Raw genomic sequence first — 21,470 nt, forward strand, 5'->3', positions numbered from 1 at the left:
TCCCGCAATAGTTTTGGGAGATCTCGCAAAAGTTTTGCGAGATGTAAAATAATTGCCATCATGGCTTTGTCAAGCTGCTACCTACCTTTGTGAAGCAGGAAACAGACTAATACAAAGTGAATCCAGTAGAACTTTTTATTGCCTACCTTGAATAGGTGATAATAGTAGAATAAACTTTTCTCTCAAAATGGTATCGGTGCTCTATTTGTTGGTAGTCGCTGATACCGATATCACCATTTTAGTGCTGGATCGGGGCCCCGCCAGATACTGGTATTAGTGCAACACTACAAAAAACTAATTGATAAAAAATTTTTGTTTTAATAATCCAGTTATAAATTATAAAGCCTATAGATTATTTTGACTATCAGTGCTTTTTTTTAGTTTTTTTACAGCACTAGTGGCTCGTTTTTTTTTTTTTTAATGGACTGACAGGAAAGTGGGAATGAGAGAGGGGGAGAGACATGCGGGAAAGGACCACAGACCGGATTTGAACCCAGGTCGGCCTCGTCGAGGACTAAGGCGTCCGTACAAGGGTCATGTGCGCCAACCACTGCTCCACCAAAGCACGGCAAATTTATCAGTGCTTTTAAACAATGATACATTTTCACTGATGTTCAGACGATTTATCATCTTGGATTAAGCCCCAAGAGGTCGGGAGGCCTCTTTGCCATCACCTTAATCTTGAATTCCCTCCACAGACTCTAGCTGGTTAACTTCATGTTTTTATATCACAGTAATCATAATACATATAAACAGATAAGCCTGCATCACCAAACACAGTCACTGAATTATAAAAGCTTTTTTTTCTGAATTTCTAAAAGGGATCCTTAATGTCAGAAACCTAAAACCTATTTTAACACATTCAGGGAATACAGTATTAAATAAAACGGTTGCTTGGCTGTAAAAGCTCAACTAAGTGTGTGCGATCACTGCAGTATGATAAATAAATCCAATTATGGGATCTGATGTAAACGTTTACCAATGTTTAGGAAATCAGAGCGATACTGGCACGTCATTCCGAATCCAAAATCTCTCCAAAATCCTGCATCTTTTTTGTGAATCTGTAAACAAATAAAAAATAAACAATTCACATGAAACCTTTTGGTTCACTATGGGTTAATCATAAGCAGAACAGGCCTGAATTTTACGTGTCTTACCAGCTGCAGTTCAATAGGTGGAGCCAGCTCCAAACTTCCATAAACGATGGCGGGATTATACAGACTGAACACCACCGGGTAGAACACTTTCTTGTCTATAATGGCATTAGAGATAAAAAAAATAAAAAATGCATTAAACTTTGCAGGGTTAGGGCGAGATAGAAAAGATGTGAGGAACCTACTGGGGGAGGCGTGTAGACGGCACGTGTTCAAGAAGTCCAGGGAGAAACGAATGTCCACATCACAGAAGAACATCAGGACGTCGCCTTTCTTCCACGCGTGGGCTCCGATATCCAAACCCCGGCCGCGAGAAAACTCTTCGTCCACAGGGATGAGGGTGTAGTTAGAGAAGCTCTCCTCTCTGTGGAGGAAAACCCCCAGAGAAAAGGGTTAATAAACGAAGCGAGGTAGGAGGGCACCATAGGTTTAGCGCCACCGCAGCACGGGAGGGAGAATTACGCCCAGGAGCAAATGGATAAAAATAGACCGGAGGGAAAAAAAATTAACCGATTCTCTTGCGGACGTATCGATGCATCGGATCGTCGGCTGTTGGATCGATGCATCGATACAAAACGATTATTATTTACACCCCTAAGAGGCACCAACACCACCTCAACTTTTACGGATTTTAAACTGAACTTAAATGATTAAACCAACACAGAACAGCTGTAAAGTCAAGAAGAAAACATTTTTTATTCAGAAACGATTTTGAAAAGTTCAGCTTACATTTTAAATTACCTTCCCTAAAGGGTATTTTGTATAACAGCCTTTTAAAGCAGTTATAACAGCATTAAAACGTGGATACAATATTACTGAGCCATGGTATTGGTACTAAAGACACAAGCTGTTTGCATGATTTTGTTCTTTTTAATCTGAGATTTCTGAATTATTTGGACGTTAAATAATAACAGCAGACAACCACAAATATTACGAAGTATTAGGGCCAGGCTAGAGATTTTTTTCTTCTTCTATTTTGAGAATAAAGTTCTGACCAGCAGATGACGGCAGTGACTGTATTTAGGAGTATCAGAGTAAAGGGGTGGGACAGACATGCACTCCATACTTTTCAGGTTTTTATTTATTACCTTTATTAAACCCTTTGACGGAAAGTTTGCTGCTGTAACTTGACAAAACCAGGACAAGTCTAAGCAGGAAGGATGATGAACTAAACCCACTGATGTGATGAATAGATTACTGAAGAACCTCAAAAGGATCCAATTTGAATCTAGAGGAAATAAAAGTGATCTGTGGAGAAGTTCCACTGAGAGGCACAAAAACACAAACCTTGACATTTTGTCCAACGATGACTTCACCTCCTGCAGACCTTCCTGTCCGAAATAAACCACGGTAAGATGAACCCGTTTGTCCTGCTGAATGCACACCTCCCTGAAACAAAGGATTGATTTTTTTTTTTTAGGAGCTCCCTAAACACAGCGTGCTGAATCATGTTCCACAGGCTTCAAAGGTTCCTACCTGAAGTTTTGCAAAAACTGTGAGAAAGTATCGACTCTGCCCGCCAGCGGCACGATGATGTTGATGATCATTCCTAATGTTTCCACGGTTGTGCTCCTGACTTTCATTATCGGCCCAAACGGTCTGAAGAGCGTGACGTGACGGAAGCTGCTGGAATCCTCTTTGGCGAAGAACAGCTCGTAAAGCGTCCCCTTGTCTCTCTCCGTCCTGTATAATCCTGGAACATGAGAGCCGGCTTTAGAGCATGGCGGCGGCGTCTCCGCCCTCGGTTGCCGTCGACCTTACCTTCCATAAAGTGACTGTCTGTGTAGGTTTGCCTCTGCATGGGGACGTCGTCCTCCACCCCGTCCTCGTCATCAGGGTTGTTGATGATGTCCAGCGCAGCCTCCATGACCTCCACTAACTCATCTCTGCGGTCTTTGCGCACAGGTTTCTCCTCGGGGTGCCGCGTCAGCCCCATCTCTAGCTGGTACACCTTGGAGGAGGTGAAGCTCTCAAAGGGAACCAGGGCGTACTCGCTGGGCAGCCGCGCTCCGCTGTTGACCTCTGCCTTGTCGATCTGAGAGTGCAGGAACTCCAGCAGGTCTCCCGGCTCTTGGTCTTTGTTCTCCCCCAGGCCCTGCACCCCGGGGGGCTCCTTCTTCTCCTGCATCAGCTTCAGCTTCTCGCTCATCTCCTGCAGCTCCTGCTTGAGCTGGGCGATCTGACGCTTGAGGCTGGAAGCCCGGCTCAGGTGGCGCTCCTCGTGCTCCTGCAGCAGGGCCTGGTAGTGCTCCTTCCCGTAGGCCTCCCCCGCCAAGCCGGGCAGGACATGGCTGACGTCTGCAGGCGGCGTGCACTCCAGCAGGTACGCGAACAGCATCAGCACCAGGAGCAGGAAGAGGCCCAGGAAGAGCCAGCGGACCCGTCCCTGGAAGGCGAACCCCCGTCTGGGCATCACGTCCTCATAAGACCTACAGCTGGAAAGTCTGCATCTTTTCTCTCTTTCTCACATCACTCAAACGATTCTTCTAAAACACCTTTCCTGTTATTTCATGGCTCCATTATGCTCCAACAATCACCTGAAGAAAAGAAACACCATGATTATCCTGACCAAAAAAAAAAAAAAAGACATCATTATGAGACTGAGGATCAGCAGCCTTTCTTCCACCTTCCATTCCTCAGCAGGACGTTCCCAGTAACGCCACTCTAAACCAACAATCTACATTTATAGCCTGGGTTCAACAAAAAGCGACCTGAAACGTCTGGAGCGGGCTGCACAGGGAGAGCTAGCTCCCAGCAACAGCACAGAAGGAAAACTGTTGGCTGAGCCTCACAGGCAAATTAATCACAATAGACTTCCGGCTCCTTTCCTCCCTTTCAAAGTAAAACAACCCGACTGCCAGCTGGAAATGGTGGAACATTTAAAAAGCTCCTTTTTCTTTCTTGTTTCGGCACAATTTCAGCAATCTCACATTTCACATGCATTAAAAGAAAACAGTCAGACACTAAATCTGAAGTTTCCAACAGTAATGAAGATCAAACTACTGCTAAAAGGGCCACAACCCAATAAATTAATTATTTGACAAATTTACAAATCAGTTTATTAAAAACATGATGAATGAATCAATAGAACAGGAACTGTACTAAAACAAACAAATTAAATAAATACATTAGAAGAGCCTTCAGATAACATGAGAATCACTCAAGTATTCATTTCCTCTTTACTTACTTCCTGTGCTACAGTTCATCCTAAAATCTAAACTACCTCCCAGATTCTAACATCAGATTGCTTAACCTGTTTGGAAGTGAAACTCTAGACTTGGGCTGAAACAATTAATCTGATTTATCGTGGTTAATCGATTATTTAAATAATCGTCAACTAATTTAATAACTGATTAATCGTTAACTGGAGTTTAGAGACTCTAAAACATGCCTTTAGCTGACAGAGCGACTCAGAGCAGTAATTATACCAAAATTGTAAAAAAAAAAATAAAATAAAAAAAATGTTAACATTTTGCATTTAAGATAAAAACATTTTTGGTCTGTCAATACGCTCTTTCCTACGACGGAGTATTAGGGCCAGGCTAGAAATTAGTTTTTTGGGTAATTTTTTTGGAGAATGAAGTTGTAATATTAAGAGAATAAAATCGTAACATAACACGAATAAAGTCGTAACATTACGAGAATAAAGTCGTAACATTACGAGAATAAAGTCGTAATATTACGAGAATAAAGTCATAACATTACGAGAATAAAGTCGTAACATTAAGAGAATAAAGTCGTAATATTACGAGAATAAAGTCATTATATTACAAGAATAAAGTTGTAATATTAAGAGAATAAAGTCGTAACATTATGAGAATAAAGTCGCAACATTACGAGAATAAAGTCGTAACATTACGAGAATAAAGTCGTAACATTAAGAGAATAAAGTCGTAATATTAAGAGAATAAAGTTGGAACATTACGAGAATAAAGTCGTAACATTACGAGAATAAAGTCATAATATTAAGAGAATAGAGTCGTAACATTACGAGAAACCGTAATATTACGAGAATTAATTCATCATACGACAACCCGTTTCAGAACAAAAACTTGGAGCTCCGCCCAGTATATGACGACTCAAGGTTTCTTTTAATTTTAGGACTTTATTCTCTTAATTTTATGACTATTCTTGCTGTGAATTTTTTCTCGTAATATTCCGACTTTATTCTCTTAATTTTAGGACTTTATTCTCATAATTTTTCAACTATTCTCGTAATTTTATGACTATTCTTGTTGCTACCTTACTCTCGTAATTTTACGACATTTTATTCTCATAATGTCACAATTTTATTCTCGAAATAGAAGGAAAAAAAATCTCTAGCCTGGCTCTAATACTCTGTCAATACTCCATCTAATCCTCCAAAAAGTGTTAGTTTTACCTGATTTACTTTCGCCAAAAATCTTCTTTAAGGAACCTTTTGCTATCCGACTATTAATCGATTAATTGAAAAATTGATTGACAGATTAATCAATTTGCAATATAATCATTAGTTGTAGCCCTAATCTAGACCAACCACATTATCTATTACTACATTAGCCCCGCCCACTGGCCCAATACATGCAACCTGTGCTGCAGAACAAGACTATTAAAAGTTAATAATTATATTAACTTTTAAACTATCCATATTCCCACATTAATTTCTTTTTCTTTCTCTTGTTAAATTCTAAATGTTTATTTAATGTATGCATTTTACCGTATATTTACCTCTTAATCAACCCATTTACTGAATTGTAGCACTGATGACGCTGCAGATACATGCAGCCGTTTTTTGTTTTTTTGGCTGTATTCATGTTTCAGGTGTGAATCAGGATTTTTAGAAAAGCTTAAAACAAAAACCAGCAGAACCGACAGTTTGAATCGAAGCTTTTCCCTTAACAACCCTACTAAACTCAGATGTAATTATAAATTGGCAAAGCAGCAAAAAGTTATATAATCAAACTTTAGAACACAAATGTAGGCCTACAGGATACTCCGTTCATTACTAAACAATATGTGAGCCCAGGTTGCTTTGACAGCAGCATCAGGTCACCATTGTCTGCTCTAATATCTCATCTTCCTTTTCACAATATTCAATAGATTCTCCAGACCTGTTTGCTGCTCAGTCAAGCATAGTAACATGATTCTGATTAAAGCAAATATCGGTTCTTATCTGCAGGTACTAAATTCTGCTGGACAATAAAGTCTGAGTATCCAGAAACAGAAAGAAACAGGAAATACTTTACGAACGTCCAGCCAGGTGGCTGTCCTGAGTTTGGACTTTATTAAAAATAGGAATAACCAAATCATCATAGATTTCAAAATAAATCTCCATCTCATCTCCATAGTTAAACTAAGATGCTTGCAACGTGTCTCATTTACAAGTGGCTTAACATAAGACATCCATCAGCTTAAGCCTGTGTCCATCTGTGTTAGCTGTTGAAGCACCGACTACAGCTGTAATAGTCTACACCTTGTGGCTCTTAGAGCCCCTTTCGCACCGTGACGATTTAGCCAGCACTGGCTTACACTGAACTTTCCATGTATTCCAGAATTTCCCCATTCCCCAACAAAGGGATTTTCTATTCTTTGTATTTTATTTTTTCAATTTTGGACAAATGCATAACGAGTCCAGATCTTATGTCCAACAAAAGCCTAATTTATGCATAACCCGCAGCAGCGTAATGCACAGGAAAAGTCACAAGCCTGTGTCCTGAGGAGGGCAGCAATGCGACCGGAGGTGTCCGGTCTGCATAAAAAGATGTCTTTGATCACGATATTAACCTAGCTGCTGTTTACTGCCNGTGTCCTGAGGAGGGCAGCAATGCGACCGGAGGTGTCCGGTCTGCATAAAAAGATGTCTTTGATCACGATATTAACCTAGCTGCTGTTTACTGCCTGACCAAAAAAATAAATAAAAATAAAGAAAGATGGTTTGCAGTTGAAACAGATTCAGCCTTATGTCTTCTAGGAAGTTTGGTGGTGGGCGTAAACGCAGTGAGGATCCATCACACTCAACTTCTGGCTCACCCTATGATGGAGACAAAGTCTAGTAGAGAACTGACGGTTTCCTCCTGTGAACCCCCTTTATACCAAAACGCTGCCAATACACCATTATACAGTAGCTGGAAGTTAGAAACACGTTCAGCGCTCGCCTGGAACACGGCAAATATGTTGATATGTGTTGGAGAGAAGTTCTTGATAAGTTAAACAGAAGTTATGCACAAGTTACTTAGAGGTTTTGAATAAGCTAGACACCACGACTAATGAGTAACTAACACTTAACGTATGTCAACGATTAAACAACTTAAGCCGAGCAGATACCGTCTACAATTTTTTGCCCTATTTGGGCCGACTTTCCACTTGTGTGACAATTTTTCGATCTTCGAATCTGTGTGATTTTCAGTTGGCCGTCGTAAGGTGGTTGTTGGCAAATCTCTCAGTGCGCAAACAAGGATTCTTCTTCTTCCTCTCAGGTGAAAACACAGAAGCATGGCCGGGGTGCGAGTGAACTGGAGTTCTTTCTGTAAAATTGACAGACCGTAGAAGCCACGCTTGCTCAGCCATGTCTTTGTCCAAATACGTCGTCGCCTTTTCATTTTAGGGCTTTCAGCAAAAAATTGCACAAATTGCCAAGGCAGCGAGTTACTCTCTAGTGAGCTTCATATTCCTCTTCTACTTGTATCGCTTTCGGATAGACAAGTCCGAGTAGCGCCATCTTACTGGAGCTGACTCTGGGTTTTTAGACCTGCGGTGTGAGCAGGTAGATCGCATCAGAGCGTCATGCTGCGCAGTGTGAGAACAAATATCGTGAGCTGTGAACTTACACTGTACCACAAAACCGCAGGGTTTCATCGTACAGTGTGAGCTGTAGCTTCGTGTAACAACTGAAAAAAATTGCACGGTGTATGGCCGGCTTTACCTGTAACTTATGGTCCACATATGGCATATGTCATGCTGAAAATTTCTTGACGCACTTGCCGTATGTTGACATTTGCCATGGTGTTTCAACATGCTCATAACTTATAAAAAAACAAACCAATAACTTATCCTACGTATGTCAGCGTTTTTTGCCAAATTTTTCCTACGTCAGGCATATGCTGGCTAAACTGCAAGGTGTGACATGGGCTTTACTGGTTTCATTCACAATAATCCCTAAGGTCCTGTTTTTGTTCAGCATGTTTAACCAGATATTTTCCNGTGTCCTGAGGAGGGCAGCAATGCGACCGGAGGTGTCCGGTCTGCATAAAAAGATGTCTTTGATCACGATATTAACCTAGCTGCTGTTTACTGCCCGACAAGAAAAAGAAAGAAGAATGAATAAATAAATAAATAAATAAATAAATAAATAAATAAATAAATAAATAAATAAATAAATAGGTTTTGGATAAGCTAGACACCACAACTTATGAGTAACTAACACTTAAGGTATGTCAATGATCAAATAACTTAAGCGGAGCATATACTGTCTACAATTTTTTGCCCTATTCGAGGCCGACCTTCCACTTGTGAGACAATTTTTCGATCTTTGAATCTGTTTGATTTTCAGTTGGCCGTAATAAGGTGGTTGTTGGCAAATCTCTCAGTGCGCAAACAAGGATTGTTCTTCTTCCTCTCAAATGCAAACCCAGAAACATGGTGGGGGTGCGAGTTCTTTCTGTAAAACTGACAGACCATAGTAGCCAAGTTTGCTCTGCCATGTCTTTGTCCAAATACGTCGTCGCCTTTTCATTTTAGGGCTTTCAGCACAAAATTGCACAAATTGCCAAGGCAGCGAGTTTCTCTCTAGTGAGCTTCATATTCCTCTTCTACTCGTATCGCTTTCGGATAGACAAGTCCGAGTAGCGCCATCTTACTGGAGCTGACTCTGGGTTTTTAGACCTGTGGTGTGAGCAGGTAGATCGCATCAGAGCGTCATGCTGCACAGTGTGAGAACAAACATTGTGAACTCACACTGTACGACGAAACCGCAGGGTTTCATCGTACAGTTTGAGCTGTAAATGCGTGCAACGATTGAAAAAAATTGCACAGTGTATGGCCGGCTTTACCTGTAACTTATAGCCCACATATGGCATATGTCATGCTCAAAATTTCTTGCACACTTGCTGTATGTTAACATGTGCCATCGTGTTTCAGCATGCTCATAACTTATCCAACGTATGTCAGCGTTTTTGCCCGATTTTTCCTACATCAGGCATATGCTGTCTAAACTGCAAGGTGTGACATGGGCTTTACCGGTTTCATTCACAATAATCCCTAAGGTCCTGTTTNGGTTTCATTCACAATAATCCCTAAGGTCCTGTTTATGTGCAGCATGTTTAACCAGATATTTTCCTTCCACTCAACTTCCCATTAATAAGCTTAGACATGGCACTTTGAATACTAGGCCTGTTAAGCATGACCTTTGGATAGTTACCCTGGTGACTGTTAGCTTGACTTCTCCATGATTAAACAGATTACAAAATAATCTAAACGTTTCTGTAATGAAACCATCCTTCACTTTACCATATTCAAATATTTTTTTTAAAATGACTTTGTTTGTATTTACAGTATGCTACAATAATCTGAATTGATACAAATACATGCCCAAATATATACTGTATGTTACTATCCTAGGATATGTTTTTTTGTATTTAAAATGTTTAACTGACTCACACTCTAATAGATAATCATTATTAATATAATTTATTTGTGTTTTAATAAATCCAAGAATATTCTAATTAATTAAGATTAACATTTGGCTGCTGTGGACAAAAAGCAGACCTAACATAAAGACTACTTTTATTTTGAAAAATCAGAACCGGATGTAGGGGATATATTCTGCGCCCTTAAAGACGTTCAGATCTCTGCGACGCTTTTAGCTTATCTGGCTCCCTAAATAAAGCTCATTAATCGGCGATAGTCATTAGAAAATGTTCCTCACCTCGTTGTGTGTTTGTCCATGTCCGCCCTGCGCCCAACGCCGAGAAGCTTCATACGAAATCAACCACCGACGGCAGCTTCAGCCACGGAGCGCCACGGAGCCCGAAGAAAAGAGTTGGCAGCACTCCACTTCCGGTGGTTGAACAACCAATCAGAGCTTTGTTTGCGAAAGACGTCACAAATCACGCTGCTCCTCTTGTTATTTTACTTTTATTTAACTCGAGAAGCCTTTGTCCTTTTTAATATTATTTAGAGCACTGTTTCCCCCTAGCGTTAACTTTTATTTAATAAATGTAAGATCTTAGTTTATTTTTACTTTTTCTTGTCTTTCTTCCTTTTTGTTTCTTGTTTTGCACAAAACGAGGTTATTTACATGACTGATAAAAAATGTGAATTTACACTTGTTGAAAATGTCTGTAAATAATGGTTGGTGTGAATGGTTGCTCTGTATTGTTCTTCGCAGAAATAAATAAAGTTGTATGGAAAAAAAATACTTTTATTTATAAACCGAGGCTATTTTATCACATATATTCGCATATAATGCCAGTTTGTTATTAAAACATTATGTATAATTACACAAAGACATGGCCTAAATATTTTGGCTTTAAAATGTGTTTAATGTTCTACTTTTCATGCATACCAAATGTATATTAATGCAAAGTTAATTTAAGAGTAAATAATCCTTTTAAACACAACATAATAAAAAATGATACCGTTCTCATTTTAAAGTTTATGGATCAAAATGTTATAATTTTCTTATTATTTGAAAAATTAAATAGTTAAAATATAAATACAGCACCTAAATGATTCATATAACCTTTACAGTTTTTAATGAATAACTGTATACACTCTCTTTTATTACTTTACTATGAAAAACTATCTTTTCTAAACCGAGCCACTTACAGTAGTAGCCATTCAAAATTTCCCAACTTTCTTTGATGGCCCCTTGGCTGGTCCCCTATAGTTCTTTTTTAAACATCAATCTTTGTACTAAAATATTCTTTCTGTCATGATTTGTGGGCATTAAGGTCTGAAGAGAAGCACCATCTACTGGTCAGACCCTGTAATTCAGTGAAAGGGTGGAGTAAGATTAAAAAAATAAGCACGCCCAGGAAAAGAGCAGTGGCTGGAAGTTGGAGGGGTTTTTGGTGGAAGCTGCAGGGAAGTTGGCTGCCATTCAGCTGGCATTTGATTGGGAAGGGCCATTTTGAATAGCTGCCACATAGAAAGTATTTATAGATCAGTGCTTCTATGTTCCTTTTTGTATGTCTGTCAGATCAAATTTATCATAATCTGTACAATGTATTCGAATGTGAGTCATCTTCTGTGACTATGTTGTTGAGTTGCTGTCTTGGCAACTCTTAGAAAAAAGTTTTTTTTATCTTAATGTGTTTTTTCCACCTAGTTAAATGAAGGATGTTTAAAAAGTGCAGGGAACAAAGAAAGCAAAGCCTTGGTTAGAATATAATCTGATGTCTGATAAAAATTTAAAGCACATCCATTCCTTTGCCAGTAGCAAGTTCCTCTGACCAGAAACATTCTGGAATTTACAATGTTTCATGAATGAAGAGTGTTGATGGCCTATTTTCTTTACTCCTTGCAAATACCACAAATGTTATACCTCTGTTCCTTGCTCCTATCCCTTTACCTTTCATTAAAACAATAGGAACACTATCCAGTATAGGAAACGGCTCCAGACTGCTGTGCTACATCATTACACGGAGGTAACACAAATTAGTTAGGTTTGTCAAATAAGGACTACAGATTTTCTACAAAAGAGCAACAAAAAAAGCTACAGAAATGTAGCGTACAGTAGGAGAAAAACATATGAAGGTGTATAAAATAGCATGTGTCACACAAAGTACATGGGAAGAAATTAAGCATTTTTGTTAAACTCTATGAGGTGGGCTGTGTCTACAAGTCTTGTCACGCAAAGGATTGTGGGAAACGATATAGCTCCCTGCAGCAGCTAGGATTATTAGGACTCAATGCTAAATTGTTGCAAGGAAGCATATTGCTTCTTCTTCCTAGCTCCTTCTAACTGGCAGAACTTTTTGGACACCACTTAATATGGTGACCGCTGATACCCTTCCTCCATGGCGCCAAATTCATACGGATTTGAGGTATTTCAATTAAATTATTGCAAATGTATATTACCTTCTGTGTAGCAAACCACAAAAATGGATGTTTCTTGTGTTAAAGATTCATCAAATATTTTTTTAATCTAAACTACTATTACATTTGTTAGAGGGAAAGTTCCTCGTAGGGTTGACCTGATTTGGCGTGGTTATTGGTTTTAGCATCCAGCATTTAATATGGATTTATATTAAAGTAAGTAAAAAGTTGTTTTATTCCTGTTTTTTCCCCTCCTTCCTTTAACTCTGGAAATACTTAAATAAAACAGCACAAATATAAACATCTTAGGTAACAAAGACAGGTCTACCTTATTTAAATCTCTAGGGAATGTGACAGTGATTGATGTGCTAGAGAACTGCTGTGGTCCCAGGAAGAAGATTAGTTTCCTTGTGTGTTTTGTCTGCTGTTATCTGTGATGATACACTAACTGACAGCCTATAAATGAATTAACCCTGAACTGGGATCAGATACATGATGAATCCGTTTGATGCTTATCATTTTTTAATCACCATGTTTCCTAAAGTAAACCAGGAAATGTTATGAAGAGGTCTTATTTTTAGCCAGTGGTTCAGTAATTTCCTTCATTAAATCCCAATAAAAGCAGCAGGATTCTGAAGCGGAGGCAAGCAGTGTGACGGCTGGTCATGGATGTCTTAATCTATAATTCAGAGGGATTCGTTTATTCATCTAACCTGATACCTGGGCTCTAGTCTCATTATTTGGGGCTTTTAAAGACCTATTTTTGTTATCGTTGTTTGATAAAACTAGCACAAAGTGCAACATTTTTTGTTTAATTTGTTATTTATACAATGTCAAATCATTTGTACAAGCTCTAATATATAATGCACACAGTTAATGTTTGGGTAGATGACCCCAAGGAAGCCACCACCCATCCTCCCTTTTCACACATGTCAACAAGGTTCTGACCAGATCTGGGATGGATATTTATTTATTCTTCTTACCAGGATTGGTAGAGTACCTTCAGATTGGTTGGCCTCATGGCACGTTTAATGGATGGGCACGCTCGCTTCAAGGCGGAAAAGCCCAACACATTTGGAATATTGGATTTCGCCAAGAAAGAGCCAGCAAGAAAAAGACTTAAGGCTGAAGGAAATTCCTGTGCAGCCTGCTCTCAAAACAATAAGTGTTATTCTGGATTCAACCTACCCCCTTTATCTACTCTCCGCTGAATGTTATGGTGAAAGGGCACAGAAGAACTGCTCTTCCCCTCCCCTACCCGCAAAGACATCTGTGGATGAGCTCAGCAACTGTTGATAAACTTCCATCTTATCAAGGACATTGCCTGTGGTCAGCGTTCACGGACAAATTGAACCCACTAATCAAACACACACAATAAATGTCTCAATATGTCAGATTGACTTCATGTGACTAAACCACTGATGTTACCCTCTGCTGAAATGTCTGTCTTGTGTTACATGTGCTTTTCCTGTGCAGAAGGGTTTTTTAAATATCTAAAACTGTATCCTGTCAAGGATAAAGTGTGAAATATGCTTTTTTTACCCTCTTTTTCCCATTGTGGCTCCGCCGTTCTGCCGAATGGCAGCGTTCTGCGGCACGCGGGGCCTCAGTCAATCCGTTTCTCCTCTCAGCCCCTCCACCCGAATGTATGTGACGTATTGTGATGAACGGTTGTACTGAAACTGAAATTTCGATTGCAATGTAAATTGTAGTTGACAATAAAGAAGTTTGATTGATTGATTGACGTTTCAGCATATTACACTAGATTTCATTCACAGTGAGATTTGGGTCATTCCAGAAGCTTAAAGGAATAGTACACCCAAAACATGATTAGCCTTCATTTTCTACTCACCCCCATGCTGAACAACACTCTGGAGTACTTTTTTGATATCTCAAATGCATCTGGAGATCTGGGAGGCTTCTTGCTGTCTGCTGACATTCAAATAATGGAGGTCTATGGCGCCCGAGGCAGAAAGGTCCATAAAAGTCCACAAAAAACGTGTCAATATTCCTCCATACTGCTCGTCCAATGTATTCCAAGTGTCCTGAGTGGGTAGCATCCAGAATTTACTCGAAACTAAGTCATTCAGAATGTTTTTAGAGCATAAACAGTAGTGTATAGGATTTCCTACAAGCGCGCGCCTGTTCAGCATGGGGGTGAGTAGAAAATGAAGGCTAATCATGTTTTGGGTGTACTATTCCTTTAACGGGAGCCCTATAAATGTAATTTTGAGGTGAGGTTTCAGTCATTGTGGTTTACAAACACCTATTTGTGACACATTTCCAATAATATGACTGTATCTGCAGGGCAGAGATGGATGGGAATTAATGTGGATCATCAGGAGCAAAGGCTCACCAAGGCTTGTTTGGTTTAAACTGCTGGTCACTGCCTGTAGTACAAAGGTTGAAAATTGAGGTCCAGAAAGGAAAAGGCCTGTACAGAAATTGGTTAAATCTATTTATATTTCCAGCTCTGAAACCTGGAAATTGACTAATTGGCAGATAAAGTGAACAGGATGAAGGAAAACTAGGCAGGGATTACCCAGCTCCTTTATAATGACACAAAATTTACCTCATTATGGGCTGAGGAGGTGTTGCCCATGAAAGAAGCAATCGGCATCTTGGAATGTTGCAAATGGAAAAAAAAAATGTAGAAAAAGTATGGTTTAATAAGCAACAACCATGTTGTTTAATTATAATAAGGAAAACATCAGGAAAGGCTAGACTTAAAAAACAAAAACAGAACTAACTGATAAGCACAGCAGTGGTAGCATCATGATGAGGGTCCTAGGATACTGCTGTATTGTACAAAGTGGATGGAATAATGAAGAAACCTGGAAAAGGTTGGGTGTTCTAACAGTCTTCTGAGAACCTTTCCAAACACCAAGCCAGACTGGTTTTAGAATGGATTTAGATGAAGCAGGCTGACGTCAAGGTTCTGGTTTGACCCCTGACCTCACACTCAACATCAGCGGATCAGACTTAAAAGATGAATTCATGCCTGGAAGACAACCAGTTTGTGTTATTTCTACCAGTCCTATGTAATTCAGCCAGAATCTGTTGCTTTTCCAGGGGATTTTTGATTGGCTTAAGGCCAAGGTGTAACATTTGAGAATTAACCACATATTAATGAGAGTTTATGTCAATATTTCAGGCTGAGTGTGTAATTCTTGACTTTGTGCGGGTTAGCGATAATAAAATAAATCAAACTTGTGCCCACAATTCTTGCTTATAATGTCTATGGAATCATTTTTTGTAAAACCTGTGAAAATAAAACAACAAAATGTTAAAAAGGGCAGTTTAAAAGTCCCACAATTGGTCAAAGTTTAAGTCTAAGTTTCTGCTTAGACTTTATATGAGCCTCTGACTGATGCTAGTCACAATAAAGTTGGGAGAGTGGGCAAACCATCAGGATATGTATCATCACAGAGCATTACCCAACGTTTTATCAGTTGAAGTGATGAGAAATGGAGGATTTCAGCAAATTCAACAGTATCCAAACTTACTTCAATTAGTCCAGTGTTATTTACTCACTGCAGAGAAGAAGCTGGTCAAGCAAACTGGATTCTTATTTATTTATTATTTTTTATTAACTGGAACAAAACCAAAATAATACCATAACAGCAACAACATATATTGCTTTACATAATTATGACAGATAATGGATGAGACAGAGGATGTGCTCAGAGCCTACATAAAGCCTCATGTTCTCTGACTGGACCAGCCCTCCCTCTAATGACATTTTTACTGAAGAGCAAAGTTAGGGAAAAAAAAAAAAGTTCAGGCATTTATTTTTCTTTGGCAGCTTTTAAACAAAAATCTGTTTTTTTTCAGAGTTTCCAGAACAACAGTCCTTACAATTTTATCCTCTGTATCCCAGCTATAGGATAGCAGGAATCCCATGATCACCCGCTGTCAGTCGGAGGCTATCGTGGAAAGCAGCACAGGCACTTAAAAGACATCGACACTGACATACAGTCGGTACAATAGTCATGCAGTGATACAGTTTGGTCAGCATGACCTGTGAGGTAATAATGAAGATGGTGAGGAGCTGAGTGAGGCATGGGCTGGTCTGAAACAGGTGGTTTCACAGCAAAAAAAAGACCTCAGGTTTTAAAAGCTGAAAACCCGTGCAACAGAAACAAAAGGGGGAAAAAACAACTTTACCATCAGATTTTTTTTAAATGTACTGTACAAACTCAGAAATATATATACATCTAGCAGTTACCCATCTTTTCTACAGTGTAGGGATGTCTTTAGCTATCGAGCTTGTCCACAGCTTTTGCGGGTGAAGGCAAAGCCATCCAGTTTGCATAAACACTATCATTGGCATATCTTGTAAAGACCGGATTAGTGGCATCGTGTCTGTTGAGCGGTACCGGGCTCGTCTCGGGCCAGTTGGGGTATGACATGCCTAAAAATGAGAACATATCATTTTTCTGCACTCAGTGAAAGGTAAACAGCGTGCAGGCAGTAAGGCTCTGGAATGAGACTCAGTGGTGGAGATTTAATTAACTGGCTTTGGTTTGATGTGTAAAGGCTACCAGGCATGGGCCGGTTATCTGTATCAAGGTATACTAAGATTTTACGCAGCTGATGCTTTAAAACTGCAGATAGCTTCAAATTATTCTGATTTATTCATAAAATCTTATAGTTAGTGTTTGGGTAGAAGATTTGAAAAAGGTTTTAAGACTTTCTCATGATGTATGGCGCATTATTTTGCAAATCGATTAATTTGCTGATTATTTTTTGGGTTAATTAATTAATAATTGGATAGCAAAATATTATTTAAAGAAGGTTTTTTTTAAATTAAACCATGTGAAACTTGAGAAATTCTGAATAGAACTTATTGACAGGTGATTTTTTTTTTTTTCGATCTTAAATGCAAAATGTTTCTATATATTTTTTACAATCTTGGTATAATTTCTGTTCTAAGTGGGTCACTGCCAACTGACGGCATGTTTTAGAGTTTCTATACTCGTGTAACGAATAATAGATTACTAAATTATTATTTCAATATACGGTAAATCACGATTAATCTGATTAATTGTTTCAGCCCTAGCTTTAAGTAATATATCTGTTATTGCAAACTGCCTGTCAGCTGGCTGCACTAAAGCTCCCACTCCTTTCCTTGATTTAAAACAAAATACAACTAAGACTTTTAGGGGAATCAGAACATTAAAAAGATTAAATTACATAAATGTTATGCTATTGCGGCCTATACTGATTTCAAACCGACTGTAATACTATTTTTTGCAGTTGTTGGCATTAAAGTGGTTAGCCTGTGGCACTGACTGGTTTTAAAGGAAGTTGACATCGTTCTAGTAGAGATCTTGAGCTCTTCAAACCAACACTAGCAAATGACACAGGTCCCTAAACCTTTTCTGACTGACCTAAACCTCCCGCTAGAATCTGAAATTTTGATTAATTAATTAAAGAAAATCTCTTACTGGGATTACAAAACACACAGGAGCAATTCAGTCTTTTTTCTCGTAAGCCCATTTTTCCCTCCTCGACACGAGGAATGTCACAGCTCATAGATACTTCTCTGTGTGAGAACACTGACCTCACCTGCATTTTACATCTTGTGAATCTCCTAATACTCGTTAATAGGCTTTGTTTACTAAATCTATGGAGGCTGTGGTTACCCATGTTGCTTTTGCATGTTTTCTAACCACACTTTTTTCCATTTATGTAGCAGGGTACCACAATCGGTTAGTCAGGACTTTCAGGTCATCACTTTTTCTTATGTTTGTGTAAGTCACAAAGTTAAAAAAAAAAAAAAAAACATTTTCTAATGGCTGTATGTAATATTCCGCATTACTTTTTTTTCATTAGCTGTAAGCTTTAATCAGATGAGAGTTTGTCTGCTAAACTGTTTCTTTCCTGGACAGAGCCACCTGTGGAGCCAGTTGACCAAGACTTTTTCTAAGTATTTATATATCAGTGGTTCTATGTTCCATTTATATGTCTGTTTCTCTGTCCTTGAACCTCCAGTCGGACCCTCCCACTTCTTTCTGTTTAAAGGCAGTTTTTACTCTCCACTGTCACTGCATGCATGCTCCGCGTGAGGGATTGCCGCACAATGCAAGCTTCTGCAAAGTCAGACTCGATGCGATCAGTTAGTTTGCCTTTGATAGTTAACTTTAACCAGTCTGACTGGATGACTTGAATAAATCATCTCTGTAAAGACCCTTGAGATTACAGGAGCTGTTAATTGGTACAATGGAAATAAACTGAGTTGAAATTAAATCAAGCGCCAAAAGTACCGGAAATAAAACATTGAAATAATGCACAGTGTTTTATTAATTAAAAGCAAGATTTTACTACCAGCAGAGAAAAAAAAATGAACTGTAAATCATCACCTGCTGCAGAGAAGTTTGTCACTAAAAAGTCAGCTATAAAACAAATAAAGCAACTAACTGTTTCAAGAGTAAAATGAAAAGCACCAAATGGAACAGACTGAATTATGAACTATATGAGCAGGTATTGTTATTTTCCTTTTGGCTAAATGTCGCTATTATCTTATAAACAATATATAATTTGTATTAGCAATGCCAATAATTTGTTTAAATAAAGAAATATATCAAACTCTACATATTTGCTGTATCATATCCTGATATTCTCACACCGGTCCCATGCCACAAGGATTCAAGGTTATTTATGGATTTCTAAATTTCTAAGAGGCTGCAGACGTATGCAGCGATATCTACAGTTTTCGTCACCAGAGTGTTGCATTCGAAAGCCTTACTGTTAACTCTGTTCAGCTTTTGTAAAACAGATGAACACACGTAAAGTCAGAACAAATGAAGACGATCTGAACGTCCAAACCACACTGAATCAGAGAGGACCTGTTTCAAATGTTACCCTCCAGTGTTTGAAACAATGAACTTTAAAATGTGCTGGAATGGGAAAAATGAGCCATCAGCAAATTAAAGGATGTATAACAATGGCGGATAGCGTATAAATTAGACTGAAGGTATATAGTCAGTATTTACAAATGTAGTCATTTTTTTTTTCTTAGCACACATTAGAAGCAGGTCCAAATAAAACAAAAGAGACACAGGATCTTTTCTTTTCACTGAGCCTCTCATTTACGATGAAATGGGAGATATGTCAGCATCAAACAGCAGAAAAAGCATGCCTAAGGTCACAGTCACACACACTTGACTACGGAAAAAAAAAAAAAAACAGCCAATCACAGCTTGCCAAAAAAGAGAGATCTTGTGTCGTGTGTCCTGTTTCTAAAAGCGAGTAAATGCGTGGGAGATTCTACCATAGAGCTTGTTTTCAATCCATGTGGAGGGGAGGGTTCGAGGGAGAGGGGCGTTATTACAGTCCACTAGTGGGGTGTCCTCTTCAGAGAGGGCGTCGTCGTACAGCATGGCGTCGGCTGGGGTGGAGGCCGCCAGGTCCAAGTAATCCTGTCAGGATTGGAGGATAAGATCAGGTTGAGAAAAGGCAAGAGAGAGAATGAAGGGGGCAATCACTTATGGTGTTTGTGATAAAGGTCAGCACATGCAGACTGTGGGATCCTAGAGACCAGCACCAAACAACGCTAACCTAATTAAAACCTGTAGCTCTCAGGCTAAATCTTTGTAAATGTTTTATAGGCTGTCTGCATTCCTGTCTGCTGTACCAAGTGACTAAACCTTAAGATTAAAGTGATTACAGTTTGATTTCCACACTTGCTGCCTTAATCTGCACATCAGTATCATTTTCTCTACAAACTGCAAATGTAAGTCAATTCAAAACCATATAGAAACATCTGTCATATTGTAGCACTGAATTATTTTGACACTGTTACCCATATCTTCATGTTCGCAGAGACAATATCACCAACATTAACACAGATCTGAGTTAATATTAGCTAATATTAGCTGGTGGATAGCATATAAATTAGACTGAAGGTATATCGTCAGTATTTGCAAATGTATTTTTTTTCTTAGTTGGCACACATTAGAAGCAGGCCCAAATAAAATAAAAGAGACACAGGACCTTTCTTTTTACTGAGTCTCTAATTTATTAAGAAATGGGAGATATGTCAGCATCAAACAGCAGAAAAAGCATGCCTAAGGTCACAGTCACACACACTTGACAACAGGATGGATGTATCGTGGTTAGATGGTCGCCACTAGAGTGTGCTGTTCTTGGTATCATGTTCAGTTTCTATTTTGACTACATTCAGTGGTGCAGCTCAGGCTATCACCGCCTGAGTTAAGGTCTGTTTCCTGTGAATCTATCTCAGAGTTACTCTGACAAGTCCACGTAGGGGTCCTCCATCAGTTCCTAAGCAGCCAGGCGACTGGGTGACGGTATGCAGAAAGCGTACTCGTGGATATCTGTGCCCAAAGGTCACCACCAACCCGCTCAGTGACGCACCAACTCCAGCTCCATAGTCAGAAAAGTGGCATTAGAGACACCAGGGAGGGACCATAGTCAAATGTTTGCAGAACATTTGACAGAACAGGCGATATCAAATCCTACCTGAAACTGCTGGCTAAGGATAAGGTTAAATACAGGAAGATTGTTATTCACGACTACGCTGATCGGAAGGTCGCTCAAATTAATGTTGGTTGACTGTGTAAGTTTGCCAAAACAATGTTGGACTCCATAATTGTCTCTGGTCCCCTACCTGATCTGACCAGCAAAGACATGTTTAACCGCATATCGTCATTCAACGTTATGTGGTCTAGGTGGTGTCCTGAAAAAGATGTGGGCTACATTGATAACTGGCAATGTTCTGGGGGAGAACCTGGTCTGATTCAGAGAGACGGCATCTATTCCTCTTTGGATTGTGCAGCTCTTTTTTTTAGGAATCTGTCCTCCAAAACCCTGACACCCCAGGGTGCAGACCAGGAAGTAGAGTCTTAGTTTAACACACCTCTCTGCAGCTTCTCTACTGTTACCCACTCATTACTTCATACAGGCATACAATATCCTTCTTCAAAAAGTCTGTTAGTTAATGACTGGATTTGTAATAATCAAATTGATTTAGGTTGTCTTACAGAAACTTGGCTGCAGCAAGAGGATTATGTGAGAATAAATGAGGCAACTCCCTCTAGTTATTTAAATTCTCACATATCAAGAAATTCTGGGCAAAGAGGAGCAAGAATTTTTCAGTTTGACATGAATTTAATTAAACTTTCTGATTACTCCAAAGCCAGTTTATAATTACAGCTCTTTTAAACATTTAAGCCATTATTTCCGTTGTCCAAATTGCAAAGCCTCCTCTTTTTGTAACTTTGTATCATCCACCAGATCCTTACCCTGAATGTTTGTATCAGTTTTCAGAGTACA

At 39.1% G+C, this 21,470-nt stretch overlaps 2 protein-coding genes across 2 annotated transcripts in view; both read right to left on the reverse strand.

Annotated features, from left to right (window-relative positions):
• csgalnact2 (chondroitin sulfate N-acetylgalactosaminyltransferase 2) overlaps positions 1-10,204 on the reverse strand; it is a 13,129-nt gene extending 2,925 nt beyond the window's left edge. The window contains exons 1-7 of the mRNA XM_015380689.1: positions 10,057-10,204; positions 2,916-3,691; positions 2,631-2,847; positions 2,442-2,543; positions 1,340-1,518; positions 1,158-1,252; positions 980-1,061 (exon numbers count right to left, since the gene is read on the reverse strand). Coding sequence (XP_015236175.1) covers positions 980-1,061; positions 1,158-1,252; positions 1,340-1,518; positions 2,442-2,543; positions 2,631-2,847; positions 2,916-3,567 — 1,327 coding nt within the window. The 5' untranslated portion in view covers positions 3,568-3,691; positions 10,057-10,204. The remainder of the gene's footprint in view (positions 1-979; positions 1,062-1,157; positions 1,253-1,339; positions 1,519-2,441; positions 2,544-2,630; positions 2,848-2,915; positions 3,692-10,056) is intronic.
• Positions 10,205-15,744: 5,540 nt separating this feature from the next.
• ret (ret proto-oncogene) overlaps positions 15,745-21,470 on the reverse strand; it is a 41,018-nt gene continuing 35,292 nt past the window's right edge. Inside the window, exons 19-20 of the mRNA XM_015380884.1 lie at positions 19,447-19,594; positions 15,745-16,584 (exon numbers count right to left, since the gene is read on the reverse strand). Coding sequence (XP_015236370.1) covers positions 16,427-16,584; positions 19,447-19,594 — 306 coding nt within the window. The 3' untranslated portion in view covers positions 15,745-16,426. The remainder of the gene's footprint in view (positions 16,585-19,446; positions 19,595-21,470) is intronic.

Source organism: Cyprinodon variegatus, unplaced genomic scaffold (genome assembly GCF_000732505.1).
Source record: "Cyprinodon variegatus isolate N-32 unplaced genomic scaffold, C_variegatus-1.0 Scaffold11, whole genome shotgun sequence".
NCBI lineage: Eukaryota > Metazoa > Chordata > Actinopteri > Cyprinodontiformes > Cyprinodontidae > Cyprinodon > Cyprinodon variegatus.